Genomic DNA, 26176 nt, shown 5'->3' with positions numbered 1-26176 from the left:
CAAAAATGCACACATGATCAGGAATCTTTGTGTGAATTTACAGGAGGCTCTACGTTGTTACTTTTTTATGATCAGGATGCTTGCTGGCAATTCTTTATAATGGGGTGCTTTGAAGGTTTTTTTTTTTTTAGTAAAATGAGAAGTTGCATTGTTGTTGTGTTAGTAACTAAAAAAAAAAAAAAAAACAGAGCAGTGAGGGAATTAGTGCTTACATCCGCTATGATGCAAGTTGCAAGAAATTCCAAAAAACATTAGATATATATTATTTATTAATAATTACAATTTATGATTCATCAAGAAATTAATAATGATAAGCGATAGCAATCTGCTATAAGAGGAATGAAACATTTTGGAATAGGTTATTGGGAAATTAGCAACTTCTGGGGTCTGGGTGGTAATTTTGCTTTACATTGGGAGGGATTAACCATAGCCACCATTCACTATTTTCCAAATACAGTACATCAATAAAAATATTATAGGTATAATCTAGATAACAGTTGCATAGCAACTGAGGGGCTTCAGTCATCATTGGTACATTTACAAAATGTAAATGCATTTACAGAGTGAGTTTACTGTACCTCATAATGGACATTGCGTGTACATAAAGAAACCATTACATGAATTATTCAAAAATATATTACTGACGGTGAAATGTTTTGTTAAATGCATTTATTTAAAAACAGTTCACAATAAAAACATGGCTGTAATGTAATACAGCAGGTAAATATACATTGGACATGTCCAATGGTACAGGGCCTAAAAAAACCCCAATGCATGCAAAATGGTCCAGCAGTAAGAGTGTTCAGAACAGGTCCAGGAGGAAAGGACAATGACAGTAAAAAAAAAAAAAAAAAAACGAAAAGAAAAGAAAAAATGATTTTCACATTATATCCACATATGTGGCGGTCCATATATCTTTAAGTCTGTGTGTATTAAAGCTCCGTGGCAGGACCCCACTCCATGTCATCAGCGTCTTCATCATCATCATCGTCATCATCAGCATTATCATCATCAGTGTCAGAACTGTTGCTGCCTCTGATATGGGTTCTTCGCATCAACATTGCTTCATGATGTGCCAACCTAGAATTACAAAAAAAAAGGTCAGACAAAATGGAAAAGGTAGACGAAATCTGGAACTTTAAACTAGCAAATGCTGGACTAATCTTTTTTTGATAATACTTACACAACCACAGGGCCCTTTGGTGCATCTGCCATGCGTGTCTAAACACAGAAAAAAGGCATGTATGTCAGTTTCTTCTCATCATCATTCCAGATTTTACCAATGTTGAACACCAAATGAAACATGTGTAGGTATGATACCTGTTGGAGTTTGTGCTCTATGGCAGACAGTGAAGCTGGTGGTGGGCTCTCATGAGGGAGGTCCATGGGATCTGGGGCCCTAAATTCTGGAGGTCCATCTGAGGTGGGTGTGGTAGGTGGCTCAGGCTCGACACTGAAGTCTGAATCTGTGTAACTCCGTGTGGATTTGAATGCTGCATTCCTTGGTTGTAAGGCTTGGGGTTGAGGGTTAATGTGGATGGGAGGTATCTCTTGAGGGGGTAGAGTGTACTCATGCTCTGCTTCCTCCTCTTCCTCCTCTTCATAGTAGCGCTCAGGCTCAAGGCTGGGTGTCTGCCGTGAGGCTGGTTCAGAGGAGCGAGCCAATGCTGAGCTTCGACGCCAGTTTGAGTCTGGCTGGCTGGGAATCTCCTCCTCCAGGTCCTCGTTGTCCGTGTAAGCCTCGCCATCAGTGTAGGGCTCCCCGTCTGTGTCCTCATAGTCACTGGCACCACTGAGGTAGTCGGAGGAATCATTGCGATTGAACACGTCTAGGTCCTCATTGGCACCTCCCTCCAACTACACACACGTTGATAAATCATTATTACAACTATGTATGTAGTAAACATTTACAGCACACTGCAAATATATTCCTCAACCTACTTTACATGTCTCCACCTTATTACTTTAGTACGTTAAAAATCCCATGTGGCTACTACCGGCTAAATGTTGTTGTTGGTTTTTCGGCCGCTCCCGGCAAGGGGTCGCCACAGCAAACCATCCAGTCTATACATACAAGCTTGGCACATGTTTCATGCCAGATGCCCTTCCTGACAGAACCCTCCTATTTTATCCGGGCTTGGGACCGGCACTGCATCCAGTGGCTAGGGTTTGGGCACTGGCTGGGAATCGAACCCAGGCCTTTCGCATGGCAGGTGAAACACGACTACTGAGCCACCAGTGCCCTATTTCTAAATTCGTTTACCTGAACCTTTTTGTGTACAGAACAAGACAGATTTGTGTAACACTGTAATCTATCCAAAGCATTTTCGCATGCAGAAGAAAGGCAAAAGTCTCACCGTCACTTCTGAGACCCAGACAGGCTTAGACTGTTGCTGTCGAATTTTCTCTTTAAGAATTTCATACCAAACATTTGAAGTAGGCTGCAGATCGATGTGTGCTGAGGGAAGGAAGGGACACAGGGAGGGAACTTGTTTAGTAGAGAGCAAAATATTACGTAGGTGATATTTATAAAAAGGGCAATATTTTCATAAACAGAACACAACTGTCATATTATTTAAAACATTGATTAGCAATTCTGTTGATGGGAATTTCAGAAAGAAAGAAAAAAAAAAACTCTTGCGCAGCAATAATTAACAAACAAAATAAATTAGGAATCGAACCCGAGCTTTACAGATGGTAGGCGAGAAACCTACGACTGAGCCATCGGATACAAGATAATATAAAGAAACAGCGTGTGCCACTCACGGAAGTGATGAATAACCAAAATATAATTGAAAACAGTATATCTACTATGCCTAATATTTAAATAATATAAATACAAGTGTGCTGAGGTAGTGGATTTATTTCACAATAAGATCATTCCTGTCAATCACTGATCTAAGCTGAGCATGTGTGAAGAAAAAAAAAAAAATTGTAGTTACCAGCAAAAATGTGGCTGTATTGTTTCTTCAGCTTTAAAGCCTGACTGTACAGTTTGCGTGAGCTTTTCTTAGAATTGGGATCATATCTCTGCCTCATAATTTTCACATCTTTGCGGCTGTGCGGCTCCAGGAACAGCACTATAGGGTGATACTGGATGTAACTGAGTCTCTCCACTGCAGTGGGTGTGATGTCCAGTAGAGGGTGCTTATCCTGCAAAAACAAATATAAAAAACCTACGTAAATTTGGCCACGCTGCTTGTTTTATGGCAATTAAACCAATTTATAATGGTGATGGATTAGAAAAGGAAAAGATTTTGAATTGTACTTACCTGCTCTGCTATTCTTTTTACGGTGTCCAGCTTAATGACAGACGGTGCATCTTCACCACCCCTGGAAACCATTTCTGCAAAAACACACAACAAACCAAACTCATGAATTTTAAAGGGCAAGGAAATCTGCATAGCATTTTATACTGATAAATATATTGAGCCTACCTGCCACCTCATAATCATTAGGCATGTCTTTAGCCAGTTTCTCATTTGCAATGTCATTTAGAGGGCCCATGATGACAATCGGTCGTTTAAAGTTGGCTGAAACAACAGAAAAACTTCATGAGACTGAAATGATCTTGATTATTAAAGCATTCTGAAAGGTGCGTCTTTTCACTAAACACAATTGGATTTTATGTTCAATAGTGGTTCTTAACTTAAGCCTAATTAAACATGGTTTTATATTTAACGGTAAAATCGTATAAATGTATAAATGTTCCATCCACTCACTCACCTTCCTTCAGCACAACTCTCTCATATGCTGGAAACTTGCCCTGGATGGTCAGCTGTAGAAGGTCGTCCCTTGTTCTTCGGACAGGCTTCTTGGCCCCTCGGAGACCCCGCAGTTTCCAAAACTCTGCTCTGGGAGCTGAGGCCTGCCGTTCTGCCATCTGGATCCTCTGAGTTTGTTCAGCGATGGCTAGCTTTTCAGCTCTGATACACACACACACACACAATGCCATGGTCATCTTTTGCTGCACAAATTACCAATGGTATGTACTACAACCTGGTTTAACCATTTTCTCCACCCTAAAGTATAATAATGTAAACACAACAAGTATAAACAATAATGACATTTCCAAAATAAAGAAATAAAAAAAAAACAGTTGAATCTTGTATTACATTGTATGCTATCTTTTATTAATCGCTCTTAATGCTGGCTGTAAATAAAACTTTGTTTTTTAAAATATTATGTCATTACAGATGAACTCTCGAATGCCACAGGGCATTTTTCATGTTGATGAAATTACAACAACAAGCTTCCCTGTTATGAAAATAATAATTCACAGCAGTGAGTTTTATCATAACAGCAGCTCTGACAGTGTTTTCTTTACTGATTGGTCAGTGGGGTTACATCATGTTCTGTGCAGGCCAATCAAGTTCTTGGCAAACCATGTCTTCATAAAGCTTACTTTTCTTAGCTTCAGTAAAATGAATGGGAATTTTCAGGAAAAAGAAAAACGTTAAGCCTGTAGCATACGAAGACGCCCTATACAATTAAGTGCCTATAAATTTATGGGAACAGTTTGTGAAGAACCAGATATGAATGTAATGATCAGGGCCCGTATTTACAAAGCTTCTTAAGCCTAATAGTTGCTCCCGGTGACCAACTTCTAAGAAAATGCTTATGCTTATGAAATTTTATTAGAATTTCCCCTTAAATTTAGGACAAAATCTTAGTAAAGATAAAAATGATTCACAAAACTTCTTAGCCCTAAAAACAGCTTCTACGGTAAAAATTATTAAGAGTAGAGAGGAGGACTTTTAGGAGGCTTAAGAGTCTCTATAGCAGAGGACAAAATGGCAGAAAGAAGAACTATTCTCCAAACACTGAACGTAAAGCTAAAAGTAAACACTGCTCTTCTGTCCAATTTGGTTTTCTTGTTGTTTTACTTCCTTCCATCTCTCTTGGATTGTTGGCTACACATCATCCGAAAGTGCAACCTAAACAGACTGTCCTGAAATCATGTAAATTGGTAAAAGCTGAGCCATTTTGCTCCCATCAACCTAAAATGGATCACAAGTAATAAAATCAGTTTGGTAGATAAATGTAAGAACTTAAATATAGTAACTACTGTGTGGAAATTAGTTGCTTCAAAAGTAGACATATTTTCAACATTTAGCTGTTTTAATTAAGATATGTAGCCTATAACAGAAACTTTGCATAAAAGTAGCTTGTATTCATGATTATACAATTTCTTTATATACAAACATTATAATTTCATGGTCTGTCCTATTATCATATATTCTATTTTCACAAAGAGTGCATTTCAAGACCTTCACAGAGGTCAAAGGTTATTTTTATCAACCAATCACAGTTTCTGAATTGCTGCCGTCATCCCTAGCAACGGGGTCAACCACACGTCCTCACTGATATAAAGAGTTTTGTACTTTCCTTACTCAGAGTTGCTCTGAGAAGTTTCCTAAATCACTTTTAGTCTAGGACTCCCAGCTAGGACTTTTTAGGCTAAGATAGGAGCTCTCTGAGAGAATTCTAAGAAGCTTTGTGAATACGGGCCCTGACTTCCACAAAGGTTTGGCAATATCGTGTAGAACTGGAGCAAATAGTATTGGGGTGCCTAATAGACGTTTTTGCTTTTTTCTGTTATAAAGAAGGACAACAAACAAAAACTCAGGTGTTTAAATACTGGTTAATTGGTCATGAATAGACAAGATAACTCACAAAGTTTGCTGATATGAAAAATAATGGAGATGAATTCATACTTAATAAAGATACATGTGACATTTGTAAATATTTATATAAACAAACAAAAACAAGGTAAAGCTCTACATTAGAAATGTACAGAATTAAACAAAGTAAATGAATAAATAATGGCTTTTTTTCTCCCACCTGCTCTGATTGGGTATAGTGCCCTTGTCCATCTCGTAAAGGTTTGTTCCCATCCGAACAGCCAACCAAGTTCCCAGTTTCCCATGGTGCATTGTATCCACCACACGAAAAACCTCTCCGCGAGTGAATCCCAGGCCGCGGCTGTCCTCTGGCTCGTGGTCAAAATGGGTGCGGATGTAGAAGGAATCTCCCAGGTTCGACTTCAGGACCTTCTTATAAACTGGAGATATTAATTGCGCATTAGCACCATTAGACTGTAACACTCCTACAACTACTATGTGACAGTCCAAAATGTTATAAAAAAAATATTTTGCGCATTTTTTGACCCGTGTGAAAGAGCTGATGGTAGATCAGATGAAGATCATACAGTGCTCAAAAGTCCTCAACCTTCAGAAAATAACTAATAATCTTTTGAATTTGGTGCACAGCATGTCTTGACTCAGTTATCTAATTTATATGGGAAATTTCTAAGGGTTACAATGGAATATAATCTTTTACAAAACAAAAGCTTGGTGTAAATAACTGAAACAAGACTCCCAAAAGAAAATAGGTGTGTACTCACTGTCCATTTTATTCTGCGTTAGCATGTCAATGCGGTCCCCAGAAGGAATGTTCATAAGAAACATGGCAGCCTCTTCTCTGGTGAAGTGATTGAAATCAACCTCATTGACCTGCACGACAGTAAAACACCAAATATATATATATATATATTTAAAAAAAAACACACAACGCATGGTGAAACAGAAAGCGACATGATGCAGCGGAGATAGAAGTCTAACCTGCAGGATCTGATCTCCCTCTCTCATACCACTTTTCTGAGCAGGGCTGTTAGGCTGGACGCCACCGACAAAGATGCCAATGTCATTGCCTCCTACAAGCCGCAGACCCATACTGCCCTCCTTAACGAACCCCACCATTTTCTGGTCCGAGCTATAACTACAATGGAATAAAATAGAGCAAATTACACATTAAAAGTCAGTCAATCTACACCTTCCAACACTAGCTTGAATAGTAAACTTCGCTCACCCCATGTTAGGTGTAGGACCTGCATCAGGTGGGAGGGAGTAAAGAGGCTCTTCTAGAGGCTTTGCTGAACACATGAGCAAAAACACAGTGTTACTACCTAATCGAGTGAAGCATAAGAAACGGGATCATGCTGCACATTCCTTTACATGCCTTTAGCTTGTTCGCAAGAAAAATAAATCACCTGGCCACGTGAAAATCAGCGTTAATAAGTTATTTACAGAAGAATGCATGCATGATTGTCCTTGTTCCGTGTAATAACACAGTTAGACACTCATTGTATGATACCTGATGTAATCAGTGGGGCTTTGACACATACCATTCAGCCTGATTTGGTTGGATCGTGAAAATTCAGATCGGAGCGTAGCATCTGCCTCTGGCAAACTGGAGGAAGAGTAAAAAGCACATACAGAAAATAAAGCAATTAGCTTATAGGACTATACATAGACTGCCACTTTCCAATACAAACAGGAAAAAAACGACATTTATTGCAGATGTTCCTTCAATCCCAAAATTAAATAAATAAAAAAAATTATATATATATATCATATACAGTATATAAATTTTGTTTACTACAGGGCATTTTCTGAAAGGTACCTGTGATTGCTGTCGTGACCGGTGCTGCCTGATCTCCCTGGAGGAGAAGGAGCTCTCTCAGAGGGAGGGAGGTCTGGAGATTAAAACAGTACAACACAAGAAATCAAAATATGCTCAAGACATTGCGGTATAACGATCAGTAAAGGTGCGTGGTGCATTTCTGACAGTGTACAGACCTGATGGAGCTCTGGGACGAAATTCTCGTTTGCTTTTAACGGATGACACTTGACTTTGAGCAACAACTCTAAAAAACAAATGTTTATGCAACATTTTCAATTTGTCCTGGCCTTGAGCAGGAATAAATAATATTGAAAATTTTTTTAAAAGCAGATTTTAATGCCCAAGGAAAATTCTTACTCGTGTCTATTTGTGGAAACTGGGCTAGGAGCCACTGGGTAACTTGCATCTGACTCAGACTGCGACGGACCTGCATGAACATAAAATTCAGCATCATAAACATTAAAATCAGTTCCTCCAATCCACTTAGCAAATATATGTCTGATTACACCAGATTTACCTCTCTTGATGGGTGATGATTTTGGGGCCATGACCACAGGGGCTAGCGCTATCTCAGGTGTGGCCCTGCCGAAGCAAAAAGAAGAGGTGAAGGAGTGAGAAGATGGAATATATTTGCATCCAATGACATGGAGGGAAATAGCTGAACATTAAAGACGCATTTATTGTGTAGTAATGGGGTGTTGTCCTGTGTGTATGTGTGTGTGTGTGTGTGTGTGTGTGTGTGCGCGTATATGCCTCTGTGTTTAATTTGCGAATGGCATATTACGACCTGTCATCTGATAACACAGAGGCCAACACTGCTTGTCACAGCAATAGTTCAGGAACTATTTATTATTCAAGGCCTTTATGTTTGGAACATATGGGCATTTTCCAAGTCTTCCAAGTAATATTTAATATATATGCCCTAAAATATATGACATTTATATATAATAAAAAACATTTCCTTGACCGTCATTAGGTTTAAATATTAAGAATATTATAAGAATTGCTCTTTTATGACCACTCTTATATATTCACCTCAAAACCTGATGTCTGTTTTTATATCAGATTAAAAAGGGGTGCATTCTTAAATTCTGTCAAAGGCTAAATCTAAATCCAGTCAGCCATTTAAGTCATGGTTGGTGAGTAATGGCAGAAATGGAAAGTTAAAAAAAAAAAAGAAAAAAAAGAAGTTTATTGTAAGACTACATTTTCAAAAATTGTCTCTATTCACACTTAAGTCAACTGAACCATATTACATGCACAGGGTCAATATAGTTGCTATATTTTTTTATATAATTTAATAATATAAGCTGAATAATAAATTTCATTTAATGGTGATCATTTTGCACAGCAAAATCAATGCAAATACAGTCACATATTCAATGTGATTCGATTCTTTTTATTTAAGATCACAATTCATTACACAACAGGAAAATACTACAAAAATATGCAAACAAGCATGAGGGTAACAGTTGAAAGACAAAAAGAAACATGAAAGCAATATAAAAAAAATGCATGCATAGACAAAAGTCTAAATACCATAGGAACATGCATAACAAAAAAAAAAAAAAAAAAAAACTAATAAATTCACTTAGTTCAAAATAAAATTTATTACATCCTGAATGCCCAGTAGATTAGTGGTCCTGTTTGGGAGGTTCTTGCTGGTGTTGAATAGGGAGGGGCAGCAAAACCTCCCTCATCAGTACCTGTATCTGTTGCGCGAGTCCTGGGTGGACATCGCTCCTGGTCTCCGAGCTGCTCCTAAACTTTCATCGGATTCTGACGCAGAATCATCTGTAGAAAAACAGTGTTAGCCAAAAATCTTTATAAAAATGTCTGGACTCGTAGCAGTGAAAAGGGAAAACGGTGACGTGAACGGGATGAGCAGTTCGAGACATGGGTCTCACCTCGTGGTGAGGGTCTATAAGGGGAGGAGCCATGGCTGAGGAGGTCCAGGGAGCGACTGCGGGAAGATGCCTTCAAGCCAGCCTGGGGAAGATCAGGGAGCACCCTGGGAGAGTGAGGGAGAGACATGATCCGAGTGTTGTAGGGTTAGACATGACAAAGTTATGTACGGGAACTAAATGCTGTGCTTCATTCTGGATTATCTAGATTATCTGGCTATCGATAAATGTTCTAAAACAGAAGAATTTTATCCTGTGATCATACATAATAACCTTACTAATACATTAATTCACATTAATCAGAATGAGAAAAAAAATTGAGCACAAAAGAAGGACAAATATGATAATCATGTACAATCTCTCCCTGTCTCTCTCACTCTGTCTTAAACATAATAAAGCATTGCTACGCAGAGATTATGGCACCCTACAGACAGAAAGAACAAGAAAAAGCAGGTGCAGCTGGCGATGTGTGTGTAATAACTTGTACTTGTATCTGGAGTGAGTGTCAGTCCTGGGACTCTCCCTCCTGGGTGGTGAAGAGGCAGTGGGGTCTGAGTCAGAATCAGAAACCGCTGAAATGCAGAACATTAAGTATTAGAGCTATTAACCATTTCACCAGACTCAGAATCCATCTCTTCAGAAGGCAAATCAAGTATTAGATAAGGGAAAATCTGAACCAACATGACTGTTGTAACTTATTTATAAAAATGCCCTGATGCAGACCTTTGCGTGGCCGTGGCAATGAGTAGGAGCTGCGAGGTGCGTTCCAGTTGACAGGAGAAGCTCGAGGATTAGGCAGTGCCGATACTCCCGAGAGCACTCTGTAATGTCAATCACTCATTTACTTTCATTAAAACTGACATGTACTTCATTATACAAGTTAGAGTGAGTGTGTGTAGCTCAGCGTACAGTATGTGAAGTGCATGTTCGAGACCTGTTGTGAAACATCAGAACTTTACCTGTACCGGTCTCTGGTGTCAATGCTGTCATGTTTAGCTGGAGGAGGGGATTTGCTGTGGTCTGATTCTGAATCAGATGAGACTGCGCATGAACCAGGAAATAAAATAATTAGAGAATTTTGATTATTATTATTATTATTATTGAGAAAAGTTCTCCATCTTCAAAGCATCTTTCCATTCTATAGTTTTTTTTACTTTTTTATTTACGGTTTTACCTTACATATCGAGAGTAAAAAAAAAAAAAAAGTGTTTGTTAGAATGACAGTCAAGCAAGACTGACCTCTGCGACGAGGGATTGCATAGGAAGGTGGCTGTGCTCTGTTGGAGCGCAACTGGGGTGAGTCACGATTTTTTGAGGAAGGAGCCTCATTCCAGGTTCTGAAACACAAAGACAATTCTGTATAGGCCATGTCCACCTTCATCATCACAGGCCAGATTGTTATTTGTGTGTGAGTGAGTGAGTCGTCCTGTTTACCTGCGAGTGCGACGTTCTCGGGTTGGTGCACGAGACCGGTTGCGAGCGGGGCTGTCCGTATCCAAGTCAGAAATTTCTGAAGAAAAATAATGTTTGTGAGATTTCCTGGAACATTTACAATAAACAGTTCAGGGAGCTTTAGACAACAATTTTGTTTAGAACTCACCCTCCAGCTCTGAGCTGCTGCCGCCCCTCTCATCGGCACTGTTCTGAGGGCTGTCCTCCACCTCAGGGATACTGACCAGGAACTTCCTGTTGTCTCTCAACACCACCATGGTCAGTTTACCTTTGGACTTTTCCACCAGATGCTTGGTCTCCAGCAATGAGAGGTTTTCTGTAGTCATTCCATTAATCTAAAAAAAAAAAAAAAAAAAGAAAAGAAAAAAAATTGGATATATTATTCAGGATTCTATTGATATTTTTAAAAATCAACAATCAGTACCTAGGAACATGCTACCTTGAGAATGTACACATCTCACCTTGAGAACAAGATCTCCCTCTTGCAGTGTTCCTTCTTTAGCAGCTAGACCAGTGGGAGTCATGTGCTTGATAAAAATCTGACTTCCTAACTTCATCCCGTACTCTAAAGAGAGAGTGAAGTTTTGCATAAAAAAAGGGTTTCAAAAAAAATTACTGATGTCTGTCTTACATTATACATCTTGTACTTGAATTAACTGTACAAGAACTCTTACATTTATTATATAAAAGATATCAACTATAGAATACACTTATACTTGTATATATTTCTACTACTATGAGCATTACAGGAGGCACTCCAGGACCAAGGTTGAGAATTACTCTAAGGGATTAATAAAATCTAATCCTTCATCCTGAAGGTGGGCCTACGGCTCGTCCCCGTACCATCTGTAGGTTTCAGCTTCACTAGCGTGGCTCTGATGGGTTTTTCTGAAGCTTCCAAATTGGGCAGTCTCTTGAAACCGGACATAAGTGGCAGGTCGTGGCCATTGTGCTCAGGTGTGGTACTCCGAGGACGTCGCCCGTACCCCGAGTCTGACCCACGCCGGGGTCTCCGCTCGCTATCCAGAAGGTTGGATTGTGAAGAAGCTCTTGTGGGTCTGCCGCTGGCTGGGACCTGAATTGTGCGGGGTCTCTTCACCGTCTGCAAAAGATGACATCAGCCATATTAATTCTTTCAAAGCGCATAGTGAAGACACAAAATCTTGCTCCGAAAGGAATCCAGACAGAGACCAGACCCTGTTGAGTAGGAGAAGAAGCACTGGTCTGTACTGTTGGTGGTTGTACTCACAATGTTGGCTGTTTTGCCACAGCTCTTAAGCTGCTGAATGGTTTGCTGTGAGGTGGTGTTCTCCATGGTTACCCCATTCACCATGACTATCTGATCCTGTTTCCTGCACAGGAAATACAGCATAGTTAATGTTGGTTTCAGTCATGTTTAAATGTCCATTTAAAATCTCCAACAATGCCTGGATTTAGGAACGAAAATATAATGATTAAAAATGCTACTAATTTAATTTGAATGGGGAATAATAAGGGTTGCCAGATTTGTGTTGCTTGTATTTAGTATTATTAAATCCCTTCCAATCGGTCATTTTAAACTAATAAAATGAAAAAATGAGTTGAACAAGTTGAACCAATCTGTCCAGACAATTTAATTAAAATTAACAACACTGAGTGAAAGAGTTCGGGAGGTCTTCTAGGAGGTCAGAGCTATGTTTCAAACATCCACAGCAAAACTTTACAGTTAATATGGAACCAAGGTAAACAAAAAAAAAAAGGATTTCGCAACTCATGCTCTGACTCTACTTCCTGGTAAAGACCCCGTCACATTCTGAGTTAGCAGACATTTTCTGGGAGAGCAGATAATATAAACACACACTTCTCTGTATTTCGAATTCATAAGCAAACCTTCCAAACTCTTGTCATATTTTACAACACAGAAAGATTGTGATTGTGAAAATGCTGAGTGGTTTGCGCTTGTAGGTCTTTCATGAACAGATATTTCAGGTTAGACAGGATTAGCCTGGAGGTGCAGGAGGAAGTGATGTTTACGTAAGAAACTCACTGTAGCCTGCCCATAGCTGGGCCGGCAGGCAGCACATCAGAGATGATCACGGCTGGGTCCCCATTGACTGGATTGGGCTTGTCCCTTCCGCCTGAGATAGCAAAACCAAAACCGAACTTGGGATCCTAATAGGGAAAACAAAATGGGGGTTGGGAGAAAGAATGACACAAGAGGGTGGGTTAAAATACACTTATTTCGACAGAGAATGTAACGGGTCACATGATTTAAGACGTTCAAAAATACAGGGTGTGTCCCGACGGGACTATATCAGTACTGCTCGCGTGAGCTACTGGTAAGCAAACACGCCTTTGCGTTTAAACTTCCCCCCAGTCATCGTGTACTGAGCTTAACCTCTTTCTTTACTATTATTAATACAAGTAAAGGCACAAATGTAGGAAAGCTTGAAGGAAAACTTACTTTGTTTAACGTCACTGTATGCTGCTCCCATATCGTCATTTCCTCCATTTCTGCCTTCTAAAAACACAAAGCAACACGCTTGAGTTATAAAACCCTCCTTTGGCGTTACAGGTGCAGAGCATCAGGATGAAGCAAGAGAGACTCAAAACAGCTCCATGAGCAAGACGGGAACTGTGCCGAGACTACGCTGGTCGAAGGCCTTGGTGTTTTTTTTCTCGCGCTCCCTGAATTAGAGGAAGAGTGACTCAGCCTGAGCGTGCTCTCACCTGCTCACTGCATTCCTGGAGGGCAGGTAGAGGAGGCGGGGCCTGCAACATGAAACCTCCCCCTGATCAACAAACACATAATACACAGCCCCGGTCTCTGTGCACATTCTCTTCATGGCCAGCATACCAGCTCGTTTCGACATGAAACGCTTTAAGGAGTGAAACTAAGACAAGACAATGATACACTCTACTCAGATACCTCAACTGCAACAAACACAAAGATTAAACTAATACTTACCCAAAGAAAACAACTACAACCAAGGCCACTACACTGAAACTTTGAGCGAGTACATTTTAAACATATAAAAATAATAAATAATCACCAATTAAAATATATAAAAAAAAAATATTGTTAGGACCTAAAAAAATATCTTTTTACATTTATAATTTTTTATTTAAAAAATATTGAAAGCAATCCAATTAATGTAATAAACTGCAATCATTAAATTCAGTACATCTAAATCGTCTATTAAAACCAAATAAATGAAAAAGATCCTGTCTAAAAACGCATGTTTGTGTTCATTTTCCTGAGACAGAAATCACTACAGAATACCATAATCTTTTCGTGAAGGTCAAAGGTGACCACCTGTCTCCAGACCAGACTGTCTGCTCCTCCTTCTGTTGACAAAACATCTCCATTTCTACATCATGTGTTCAGTCGGCAGAGGAGAAGCAGAAAGCAATGCAAGGAGCTGTCGGAAGGTGGAAAAATGATGCAGAACTGCAATACCACCAAGTAAAACAAAAGCTCACACACCAGTAGGGATGGGAATCACCAGACACCTCTCGATACGACATCATCATGATACCAAGGTGCTGATTCGATTAATATTGTGATTATTATGATTTTAGGAATATTCTGATTTGATGTTTTTTCCTATTTTGTTACAATTTTAAGACCATTTATTTAAGACAATTTTAATTTTATACGTGAACGTTTTATATATTAGCTTCACAAATGACCTCAAAATACAAGGGTATCAATTAACTTACAATAAAATTAAACAAAAAGCAGCATTTTCACTGAGCAGCACATATCTCCGTCATCCACCATAATTTATATTTCTAAATAAATGTAGCAAATAATTCACTCCTCCCACCATTCCGTTCACAGACTCGAGTGTGAAAATCTCAGGGGATCAGAAATTGCTGAAATACTCAACACCAACAACAATGCCGCGCTTAAAATCACTGAGATCACATTTTTCCTTAATCTGAAGAAGAAAAATTGTGTTACATGTACTTTACAGCACAGTGAAATACTTTTTTCGCATATGAGCGTGCAAGGTAAGCAATGATACAGCGCTCCAGAGCAGACAGAGGTTAATGGCCTTGCTCAAGCCACAACTGGGGTTTACCTACAGACCATCTGATGAGTAACCCAGAGCCTTTACCTGCTGAGCGCTCACTGCCCCTAAAGACTATTGTGAAGATCAACTGAAGCTTGATGTGCATCTACATCATTAATGTGTTGTGGAGCTGCCACATGACTGGCTGATTGGACAACTGCATAAATAAGCAGGTACACAGGTGTAACTAATAAAGTGGTCAGTATGTGCATATAAATATTTATAAAAGTAATTAAGTATTATTATTAAGGCATTAAGATAGATTAAGTATTATCATTATTAATTATAGTTTTATTATTGCTTTTCTTCTTCCCTGCTTCTTCTTTCTCACCCTTCCCTTCCTCCTTCTTTTTCTTCTTTTGTCATATTTCCAGCAGACTAAATGGTTCACAGCAGACAAAACCACTTCATGCATGTCAAATAGTTATATTCGGTGTCGCCCCCTCCTAATCACAGCAGAATTGTGTTCCTTCCTGCAAAATGTTTAACATTTGGCATTAAAACAAGAAAAAAAAAGGATTTGAATAAAACTAATTCTGTCACTTGAAACTTACAAGGGTGAAGTGAAGTGTAGCATTTTAACCAACTTTGATGTTTACATCATGACCTCACTAATTCCGCCAGACCACAGATAAGCCCTATAGGAAACCCCGCCTTACAGTTTCCATCACACCCTCATGGCTGCTCATTAAATCAGTCCGCATCAGACTATAGCGAGTCAGAGGTAAAACTCCTACAAATGCACCAGAACACACCTAGTTGACAAAAGAATGAAACACACTGTGCATATGAATATTTGTTTCATTATATGAGTCAGTGTCACAGGAACTCAAACTATGCATGAAGCTACATGATCTCTATTAATCTAAAAGTCTCACAGTAATTAACTGTGTATTCACAGACGACATGCTGGGACTGAGAACAATACTAGCCCTTGTGATCAGTTGACAATATGGCAGAATGATTATATCATTATACTTAACATTTTTAATAACATGTGGTGAAACACAAACTGAAAAGTTTCCCCACTTTGTCCCTCTTTTTATTTAAACACTTAAAAAAAATATTCTAAATCTGTTAAACATTTAACCAGTTATTAAAAAATCAAGAGCAACAATTGGGACACTGTTTTTTTTCTTTTAATAAAACAAATTATTTAAAAAATAATAATTTCAAGAAAACTACACTCTCCTAAAGGATTATTAGGAACACCATACTAAAACAGTGTTTGACCCCCTTTCGCCATCAGAACTGCTTTTAAATCTATGTGGCATTGATTCAACAAGGTGCTGAAAGCATTCTTTAGAAATGTTGGCCCATATTGATAGGATAGCATCTTGCAGTTGATGGAGATTTGTGGGATGCACATCCAGGGCACGAAGCTCCCGTTCCACCATATCCCAAAGATGCTCTATTGGGTTGAGATCTGGTGACTGTGGGGGCTATTTTAGTACAGTGAACTCATTGTCATGTTCAAGAAACCAATTTGAAATGATTCGCGCTTTGTGACATGGTGCATTATTCTGCCGGAAGTAGCCATCAGAGGATGGGTACATGGTGGTCATAAAGGGATGGACATGGACAGAAACAATGCTCAGGTAGCCCGTGGCATTTAAACGATGCCCAATTGGCACTAAGGGGCCTAAAGTGTGCCAAGAAAACATCCCCCACACCATTACACCACCACCACCAGCCTGCACAGTGGTAACAAGGCATGATGGATCCATGTTCTCATTCTGTTTACGCCAAATTCTGACTCTACCATTTGAATGTTGTGGCTTTACAAATGCTTTGCTGCATACCTCGGTTGTAACGAGTGGTTATTTCAGTCAAAGTTGCTCTTCTATCAGCTTGAATCAGTCGGCCCATTCTCCTCTGACCTCTAGCATCAACAAGGCATTTTCGCCCACAGGACTGCCGCATACTGGATGTTTTTCCCTTTTCACACCATTCTTTGTAAACTCTAGAAATGGTTGTGCGTGAAAATCCCAGTAACTGAGCAGATTGTGAAATACTCAGACCGGACCGTCGGGCACCAACAACCATGTCACGCTCAAAATTGCTTAAATCACCTTTCTTTCCCATTCTGACATTCAGTTTGGAGTTCAGGAGATTGTCTTGTCCAGGGCCACACCCCTAAATGCATTAAAGCAACTGCCATGTGATTGGTTAATTTTTACATTAATTGCATTAATGAGAAATTGAACAGGTGTTCCTAATAATCCTTTAAGTGAGTGTATAATTCAAAGAAATTTAAGGAAATGTGATCAAAGTCCATGGCACGAGCCAAAGAAGTTACTCTAACAACATCAATTCATCAAATATTCCATTTTTATCCATTTTCGGTTAATGTTGTTGAATGCACATGTACCTTATATTATTGTAGTTATAATGAGTCATTCGCTCATTAAACTCTTTTCCCTCTTTTTAACAGCCAGAAAAGTTTAGCTTTTCATGCTATGGAGAGAGTGAGAAAACTCAAAGCCTTTCATCTTAAAGAAATCCTCAGTTAAAAATTTGAAAGTACAACATGATAGTTCTGAAACAAGATACTCCTTCTGAAAATGCTACGAAAGTCTCATTATATCAAAAGTGATATTTGTTCATATTCTGAATGTTACTACCTAATGATAAATGTATAAACTATTTAACATAAAACATCCTGACCGAACTATTGTCAGAGCTGCACTTAAAGAAAATTCACTTACAGAATTTGGCAAATGTCCTTATTTAGAGCAACTTACAGTACAATTTCTCTCATTACACATCTGAGCAGTTACGGGTTAAAGGCCTTGCTCAAGGGCCCAACAACAAAAACTTGGTGGTCCTGGGATTTGAACCTGAAACCTTCTGATTATTAGTCCAGTGCTTTTACCACTTTACTAACCCAAATGACAAAAAAGCAGCAGCACTGTAGTATATTTTTTTGTTCTTGTGTGTGTTTTTTTTTCATGGGGAGTTCACAGTTTTGGTGCATTGTAAAGGTTTTTGGTAAAATGCAAAAATTCAAAAGCAAGAGTGAGAGAGCGAGAGGTTAGATGTGACAGATAAACATGGATGTGTCAATATTAAAGATTACTAAAATCATTAAAAAGCACAGTGAAAATCACAACTAATTAAAAATGGTAAACAGTGGCGAATCTCTATGGTATAAAGAGAATAGCACACCTCAGACCAGAAGCACACCTCAGACTAGGGACGGGAATAACAAGGGACCTGAGGGTGCTGATTCCATTTGTACTATGATTCTGTAAGTAATGAGATTTTATAAATTTTACCAATATCCAATTTATTTTTCAGAATTTGTAAAATTTTTAAATAAACTAGGCAATTAATTTTCCTCCCACCACACAGGACTGCACTGCCTGATACTGTGTGAATAGTTTAGGTCACTCCACCTGTAGTGTTATAGAGGAATGCGGTATATGCAATAACTGAATCAATCACCCCCCCAGCCTAAAGGAAGAAAGTCTCCTAAATGACATCACTATGTCCCAAACATTGCTCTGTGTACGACCTTGGGAAGCTCAAGAAAATGACATAAGCAGATACTTTTCACAAAGTTGACAGATGATTGTGTGTCCAATCTACAGTAAAATGGTGTCTAAGAAAGACTGATCTGACATGCAAATATCTGTGTAATTCATGTTTGGCAAAAAGCCACAACCAAACTGACTGTTCACTGACCTAGTAAAACTACAAGCTGTGTAGTAACAGTTTTCAGTCTCATAGAAAAAAATGGAAATCATTTATGACGAGTGAACAAAGAGAACACAATATGGAAATCAGAGATGCTGGTGTTTATTTTCAAAGTCAGACTAAAAAAAACCATATGGCAACAAGACTTCAGGCACCACGTGCAGCAAGGATGGCTAAGATCATGTCCCTGTATGACCAAAAAAACAAAACAAACAAAAATTCTAACGGTCGTCAATATTTAAAAAAAAATGACTTGCTGACTTCTTTAAAAACACGATCGATGCTCATGTGCCGTTTACATCAAATCAATATCTGGCTGTGGACTCACCGGCTCTTTAAACCTCACCTCCATCTTCTTCAGATAACACTTAATAAAGCAGGACTTATAATCTTCTTGTTATTAACAAATCCTGTGTGTTCTGCAGGGCCTACAGTCAAGCAGAACCTCATTGGGGCTTTGTCCATGAAAAACACCTTGAGCAGAATGCACCTGACTCGGTGAAGAGCTCCACCCACAGGCTTTCCCGTTCCCTAGAGTGCAGGATTTAGCAGGAAGTTCAGGTGGAGCATAAATCCCCCTGGTAAAGAAGTGCTCCTGCTAAAAAGAACCTGCCTTAAGAGCTGTTACATGAAATACGATGATGGCAATGAACCACCTGGTAACCAGGCTGCATATATAATGAGGGGGTAAAAAAATAATAAATAAAAACCTACCATACTGTATTATCCCAATCAAGGAAAGCCACAAAATCCAGATGTACAACTTCTACTGTGTTAATGAGAAACGCTACTGCTCACTGCTAGTAATGAATGAAAGACACATAGAATCTGGTGTATGTACATAGTCTGGGTTATACGAGGAATCATTACCCCAGCTGGTTAATAATTGATGAAGCTTTTAGGAAGGCGTTTACTGCCAGGCCAGAGGAGGTTTCGGTATGTGCTGCATAGTTTCAGGTTCAGGAAGCAGGGGCCTTTTGTTTCTCAGCAATAATAAAGAATGTTATCTGATCTTGGAAAATGTGATATCTAGAATGCACATACACATTCATACAACTCATCTTCAGCTTGCATACAATTACTCTTCTCATTTTAAATTGTAATATACCAAGCATATCTACATAGATTTACTCAAATCATACACACTTATCAGTGAACCAAGACCGAGCAGATATTATTCAAGTGCTGGTTGAATCATACAGCAGATTTGTTTGGGTTATAAACATCTCAACATTACTGCTGGGTTGAGAAACTTCCCACCGTCTCAAATATTAAGCTAAGCTTTTATGTGGTCAGAAGCACTGATGAAGGTTTTGAAAGAGATTTCCCATCCAGGGCTTCATTTATTATTATTATTATTATTATTGTTAATAAATAATAATAATAATAATAACAATAATACTTAAATTTATATATAAAAAAACAACTTGGGCATAAATCTAGCTGTCACTCAGTGATAACTTCCTGTTATTAGTCACATCTGGCCAGCCATAAACAGCCGTCTCTTCACTTTCAATTTTAAACAAACAAACAAAAAAATCTCTGTGGCTATTACAACGTGGTAACAGCAGAGACTCCTTCTGTTAACTAAACAATTCCGTACTAAGAACATTACTATTTAAATGATTAGATGGTTTTCTTGTCTAAATAAAGAAGAACTGCATTAGCAGCAGATCCTTTGGGTGCTGTCGGTTGTGGGGTGGGGCCTCCGTGGATCAGACTCGTTTCTCTGGTGCATTCCATGGATGCTCGGTCAGATTGAGGTCTAGGGAATGTGTAGGCCAGAACAACAGCCTTGAACTAAGCCCAATACACAGCAAGCAGTGATAGAATGGGTGTTTTGGTGCCTTTCTATAATAGACAATGCTGACTTTTTTGGCGATTTTTGTCCTCCATTGGCTTTTTTGTAGTAACGGACCAGATGGGCTGACATTTGGTCCTCCCTGGCATGAATCAGTCTTCAATGTGCATAATCCTTTCACCAGCTTACTGGTATATAATTGATAATCAGTGTTTAACACCAAAGCCAGATAAACTACATATGTTGTGGCTAATCTGTGTAACTTTTTTTTTTGTAAGCAGGTGGTACTTTCTGAGAAGGCTCAGGTCTTTCAACATCCGCAATACCAATCTTCGGATATCTGTTGTGGCGAGTGTCGTTTTCCATGCTGTGGTCTGTTGGGTCTGCAACATGAAAGCGGCAGACAAAAACAGACTGAACAAGGTCATTTAAAGGACGGGATCTGTCCTGGGGATCCTGTCCAAAATACACAATCTTAAACAATGCTTCTCACCCGCTATACAGAGTTCTCTCCGACCAGAGGAGCAATTTCAGCCAGAGAATGATCATGACCAGGTGTTCTACAGAGCGCCACGGGAGATCTTTTCTCCCAATGGCCATAAAATTATATAACTCATCTCTGTAACGTTTTCACTACGGGACAGGGACTCTCAGTAGTTACTGTTCAATAATACTTTATGACACTACTGTTCCCACAACTCAAGATAAGTTCTAAGTGAAGTATCTGATTACCAGTACATTTGTGCAATATTCGTTCTTTTCATTTACACTACATTTCAAGTGCAATATCGATGTATTATTAATTTTTAGTGCCATATGTAAATTACTGTGTGCATATTTAATTCTATTTTTACTTTTGTTCATTGTTATTTTTCTTAAAATTTTTATTTCTTTAATTTATTTTTTTTCCTTGTCTAATCTAATTGATTGAATGATATTGCAATTCTTTGGTGTAGCAATTAATTCATCTCCACACTGAACCCAAAATCGATTTTTTGCATTTGAGATGGCAAAATCTATGCCCCTTCTCTATAATCCCACAGGTGGTGGTGCAAACTATTCACAAATTGACAGGTGGCACATCATCATGTGTGGTAGGAGCAAATTATTTTAAAGTTTGTTTAAAATTGTAAACAAATTCAAAGTAAAAAAACAAAACTATATATATATATATATATATATATATATATATATATATATATATATATATATATATATATATATATATAGTTTTGTTTTTTTATATAGAATCGGTCTACTTCTAAAATCATGAAAAGAGGCCTCCGAGTGGGGCAGTGGTAAAGTGCTCGCCCCATCATCCGAAGATCGCCGATTCGATCCTTTGGTTTTTCCTTTAGATTTGTTTACAATTTTAAACAAACTTCACAAATAATTTGCTCCTACCACACATGATGATGTGCTACCTGTCAATTTGGCAGAGATTTTGCCATCTCAAATGCAATCGCTGGTTCGATCCCCGGGTGATGCTGTTACCTCTCACAGTCGGAGGCCTAGAGAGAGCTGATTGGCCGAGTTCTCTCAGCCAATCAGGGGCGTCTGTGAGCTCGCGCACACAGAAGGAGCGGCTAGCGCTTTCCTGTACGCTGAGTAGTACTGAAAGAGGAGAGAGCAAAACCCAGATTCAATCCCAGTCACAGAAGCACTTTCAAATAAAAAAAAAAACCCACATCTGAGTAATTGCTTTTATAGTGATTTTGAATAGACTGTTGTTCTGTTTACGTCTAACACAAACTACAAAAGAGTTCAGCCTTGTGTTAGAAGCAGTTTTAGTAGCTTCTAACACAAGGCTGAATCCCAACACCTTCTGTAACACCTCTTTATGGCCACTATTTGTCATTTAGAACTATGGTTTGTACACTCCAGTACTTTCCACTTAGCACTACTTAGGAATAGAACCGCAAGCTATCAGAACTGATAGTGGAATAAGTGGAAATATAAAAAGAAAGTTATGGGATTCACAGGACTGTCCACCCCCGTCCATGGTTTATTCTCCACACCTTTTGGCAACATAGTACCAGGAAGTATTTAAAAGTACTTTCACTCCTGTTAATTACCCCAAACTGTTCAATCACTAACTCAATGCTATTTCCGACAATCATGAAAGGAGCAAAATAACTGGTAAATAAAACAAACAAATCATAATATGCTGATAGTACTGGTGTTTGTTGAACTGCTGTATACAAGCAATATCACACTCGAGGTTGTGTTGTTGTGCTGGATACTTGACCGCATCACAGCTAATATTTAGCACAACAGCACTTCCCCTTGTGTAATATTGCTTAATTAATTGACAACTTCTGACCAACCTGAATTGTGATGTCCTAAAATTGTGATTTCCTAAAGTGTCGTGAAAAACAGTTGGGCTACACTCAGTAAGCGCATCCCTAGAAATGTGCAAAACCCTAGCTTGTTCCTAAACTTACAGTATGTTCGACAGACACACTGATTGGGTGTTAACATTTTCCTCAGAGGAAACTTCCCACCCTTGGGGCAACGCTTGAGAGGACACAGCTGTCTCTCACACACAAGACAACACACTGCTGATGTGTAAAAGTGTGTCCTCACAGCAAGATCAGTAAACATCTTCAGCAGATGAAACCTGTTTAGTTCTTCCAGCATGGTTGTTGACTTATGAGTTATTTACTGTTACCTGGAAACATCTATGTTCTGTAAAACCTCTCTTCCAAAAGCCTTTCGTTTTCTGTGACGTGATGTTAAATATAGTCAGAGAATGAAACCATGAAACTAACGCTTACACAATCACTCTGAGGTATGTACAGTACTATGAAGAGGTGTAAATAATCCAACACACATTACTGCACACACTGATACTGGTTCAAGTAAGGGCTGGAAACGTGAGGAAAACATTAACACGGACATTTGAGACAAGATTCACTGTGTGTAGCAGATAGTAGAAGCCGATGATTTCTTGTGAAACTTAGTGAAACTCAAAATCAAGCAGAGACCAGAGAGGGTGGCTCAACCAGAAGTGCAGGTTAGAAATTACAGGGAGTGTGCGTGTGTGTGTGTGTGTGTGTGTGTGAGAGAGAGAGAGAGAGAGAGTGCACAACAGTGGTGTGTTTAAATTATTTGCCTTTTAACTTTATAAATAAAAAATGTAATAGTCCCACAGTTGTTAATCTTCTCCTATGAGTGAGTGACTGTACTTCTAAATAGATGCCTGAGCCATACGTAGTGCTCTATAAAGGGTGTAAAGGACAGACTCTCTCAACGCAGCTGTAGTGCACTCTGTAGGGAGCACAGAGCAGTTTCGGATCTGGCTCGTGTTCATTACCATGTAAACTACACAGCGTGAATTAAGCGCGCAATTCAAGTCAGAATGAACAACTGCAATACTAAATTCTTAATAGTGGCATTCATTTTGATTTCCAGGGCTTTTACAAAAGAATTAATTAATTAAAAAATCCTAAAACTAAGTCAAAACCTGTTAACAAACGCCAGCGGTAACGTTAGTCAGGGTTAAAGGTCTTCGAGTCACCAAGTTCATATTAAAACCTTTAGAAACATTTGAACCAAACAAATTCTAACAAACACACAATTTATGCATCTTTACACATTTAAACATCACATTTAAAACTTCTCTCTAAAACAGTCCTGACCAAAGAACAAGAACCAAAGCGAAGTTCAAACAACAATGTTGAAATGACACTAAGAGCCAGCATGAAGAAAAAACATCACAAACAACGAGCTGACGGATTAAAAAAAAAAAAAAGAGTTTCTTTTACCTCTGAAGATGTGCAGATAGAAAGAGAAACTCTTGTAAATCCTCCGCTTTAAGCGCGACACCTGTCTGACTCTCACTTCCTCTATCATTAGTCTCACTGCACCTTCTGTCAGGTGCCGTCTACCTGAAGACACCATGGGCGTGGCTACCTGGAGCGTCATCGGGTGACGTCACCATGCGCCATCTTTAATTCCGTTTGTTTAAACGTCTGTGTGGATGCTACGGAGCCGCGTGCACTACTGCACACTATCTGTTTAAACGCCTGTTTGTTTACATTTTCTTCACATGAGTTACATTTTCTTGAATGCATTATAGATATATATTTTTTTACATTAAATCACTCTGTTTCAAATGGTTTAAATGGCATTGAAAAGTGCTGTACATGGCAAATTACAAAAAAAAGGAAAAGGGTCTTATGATCTTTAAATCTTAAAGCCTCTATATAAAAGAGAAAGGCTTTTTATAAACTGTACACACAGTGCTGTGGAAACGTATTTCTGATTTGTGTTTTGGCATGTTTGTCACACTTGAATGATTGAGATCATCAAACAGATGTTATTATGACACAAAGATAGCTAGGATGGTGGGCACTGGTGTCTCAGTGGTAGCTTTCTCGGCCACCATGTGGAAGACCCAGGATCAATTCCCACCCGGTCATTAAGCCACAATGGTTACCGCGTCCGTCTACACATTAAGATTTCAGACTCGACTCCCGGTTGAGTGTGCTGTTGTTTATGGGGTTGGTGGGTGCCGCTGTTGGGCCCTTAACCCTGTCTGTTCCAGGGGCGCCATATAATGGACTCTGACAAGAAGCTGGGGTGTGCAAAGATAAAAAAAATTTTGTTACTGTGCAGTAAAAAAAAAAGGGACAAATAATGGCTTTAGATGACAATGCCCAGACCCACAGCCACTAGACGAGGAAGGGAATCCTGCTTAAAACCTGTGCCAAGTTGTGTGTGGATCAGTTGGTCCGCTGTGGTCAACCCCTCGATGGGACCGACCCAAAAATAACCTGAGTAAATAAAAAATATATTTATTAAGAAAAATAAACTTTGGTGGCACAGTGGCTCACACCTCCAGGTCCGAGTTCGATTCCCGGCCAGGCTTGATTCGCGTCTCTGTGTGCATAAAGTTTGCATGGGGAGAGTTTGCATGTTCCTCCTGTGCTTGGTGGGTTTCCGCTGGGTTCTCCCGTTTCCTCCCACAGTCCAAAGACAATGCCGATTAGGCTAATTGGCATTCTCAAATTGACTGTAGTGTGTGTATGAGTGTGTGTGTGTGTGTGTGTGTGTGTGTGCGTGCACCCTGTGATGGATTGGCACCCCGTCCAAGGTGTACCCTGCCCTGTGGCCTAAGTCTCCTGAGATCCCCCACGACCCTAATAAAGCAGTATAGATGATGAGTGAGTGAGTGACAGAGGGAAAAAAAATATCACCATTTTTTGAAAAGCTGATTACTGCTAGATCTGCTAAATTACAAAAAAAATCACATCAATAGAATCTGTCAGAGAAAGTCATGCATGCTAACAGATCTTACCTCATGCCACGATTTAAAGAAATTCAAGAACACATGAGATACAAAGTGATTTACATGTATCAGTCTGGAACAGGTCACAAAGCCATTTCTAAGGGATTGCAAAATGCATTTTACACTTTCATATACAGTATATGTAAATAACATGCAGAAGTACAACTTGAACAGAAGTAACAGCGTAACAGAGTGGCTGATAAAGCAGCTCACTGGGGTCAGGGGGAACACGAGCACTTTAAGGCATTCTGCCTGATTTACAGCAAAACAGTGACACATTCACTTATTAGTTTTTTTTCAACTTTCTGTCACTGCTTTATCCTGTGAATCTGGGGGTGAATCTAAAGCCAGTCCTAGTAACACTGCGTATAAGACAGGCGAAGTCACTACTTGTTCACACCTAGGGGCACCTTGAAACTGGAGGAGACTCAAACAGATACCAGGAAAACGTGAAACTCCACACAGACAGCACCTCCCGGAGCTCAGGATCGATCCCACAACCCTG

At 39.2% G+C, this 26176-nt stretch overlaps 1 protein-coding gene across 2 annotated transcripts; it reads right to left on the bottom strand.

Annotated features, from left to right (window-relative positions):
- Positions 1-329: 329 nt before the first annotated feature.
- Positions 330-24240, bottom strand: tjp3 (tight junction protein 3). 2 transcript variants are annotated; one of them, XM_053513804.1, is made up of 31 exons: positions 24146-24240; positions 13264-13320; positions 12847-12971; positions 12070-12172; positions 11664-11922; positions 11282-11385; positions 10969-11155; positions 10803-10878; positions 10608-10705; positions 10328-10409; positions 10092-10189; positions 9856-9940; positions 9372-9475; positions 9171-9258; positions 7982-8046; positions 7822-7891; positions 7641-7708; positions 7465-7537; positions 7187-7251; positions 6871-6934; positions 6624-6780; positions 6407-6515; positions 5845-6064; positions 3727-3926; positions 3438-3533; positions 3273-3346; positions 2943-3153; positions 2358-2458; positions 1321-1857; positions 1184-1221; positions 330-1080 (listed from the first exon to the last, which is right to left on the bottom strand). In XM_053513804.1, exons 2-31 carry the CDS (start codon positions 13309-13311, stop codon positions 933-935), a joined length of 3753 nt encoding a protein of 1250 aa, XP_053369779.1. In that variant the 5' UTR covers positions 13312-13320; positions 24146-24240; the 3' UTR covers positions 330-932. The 2 variants fall into 2 exon arrangements, with proteins under 2 accessions (XP_053369779.1, XP_053369777.1); XM_053513802.1 differs by lacking the exon at positions 24146-24240 and adding an exon at positions 18906-19037.
- Between the last annotated feature and the right edge of the window lie 1936 nt (positions 24241-26176).

The sequence above is a fragment of the Clarias gariepinus genome, chromosome 15, assembly GCF_024256425.1.
Source record: "Clarias gariepinus isolate MV-2021 ecotype Netherlands chromosome 15, CGAR_prim_01v2, whole genome shotgun sequence".
NCBI lineage: Eukaryota > Metazoa > Chordata > Actinopteri > Siluriformes > Clariidae > Clarias > Clarias gariepinus.
The sequence above is the reverse complement of the archived record's forward strand: the minus strand, read 5'-3'. Positions and strand labels throughout refer to the sequence as shown.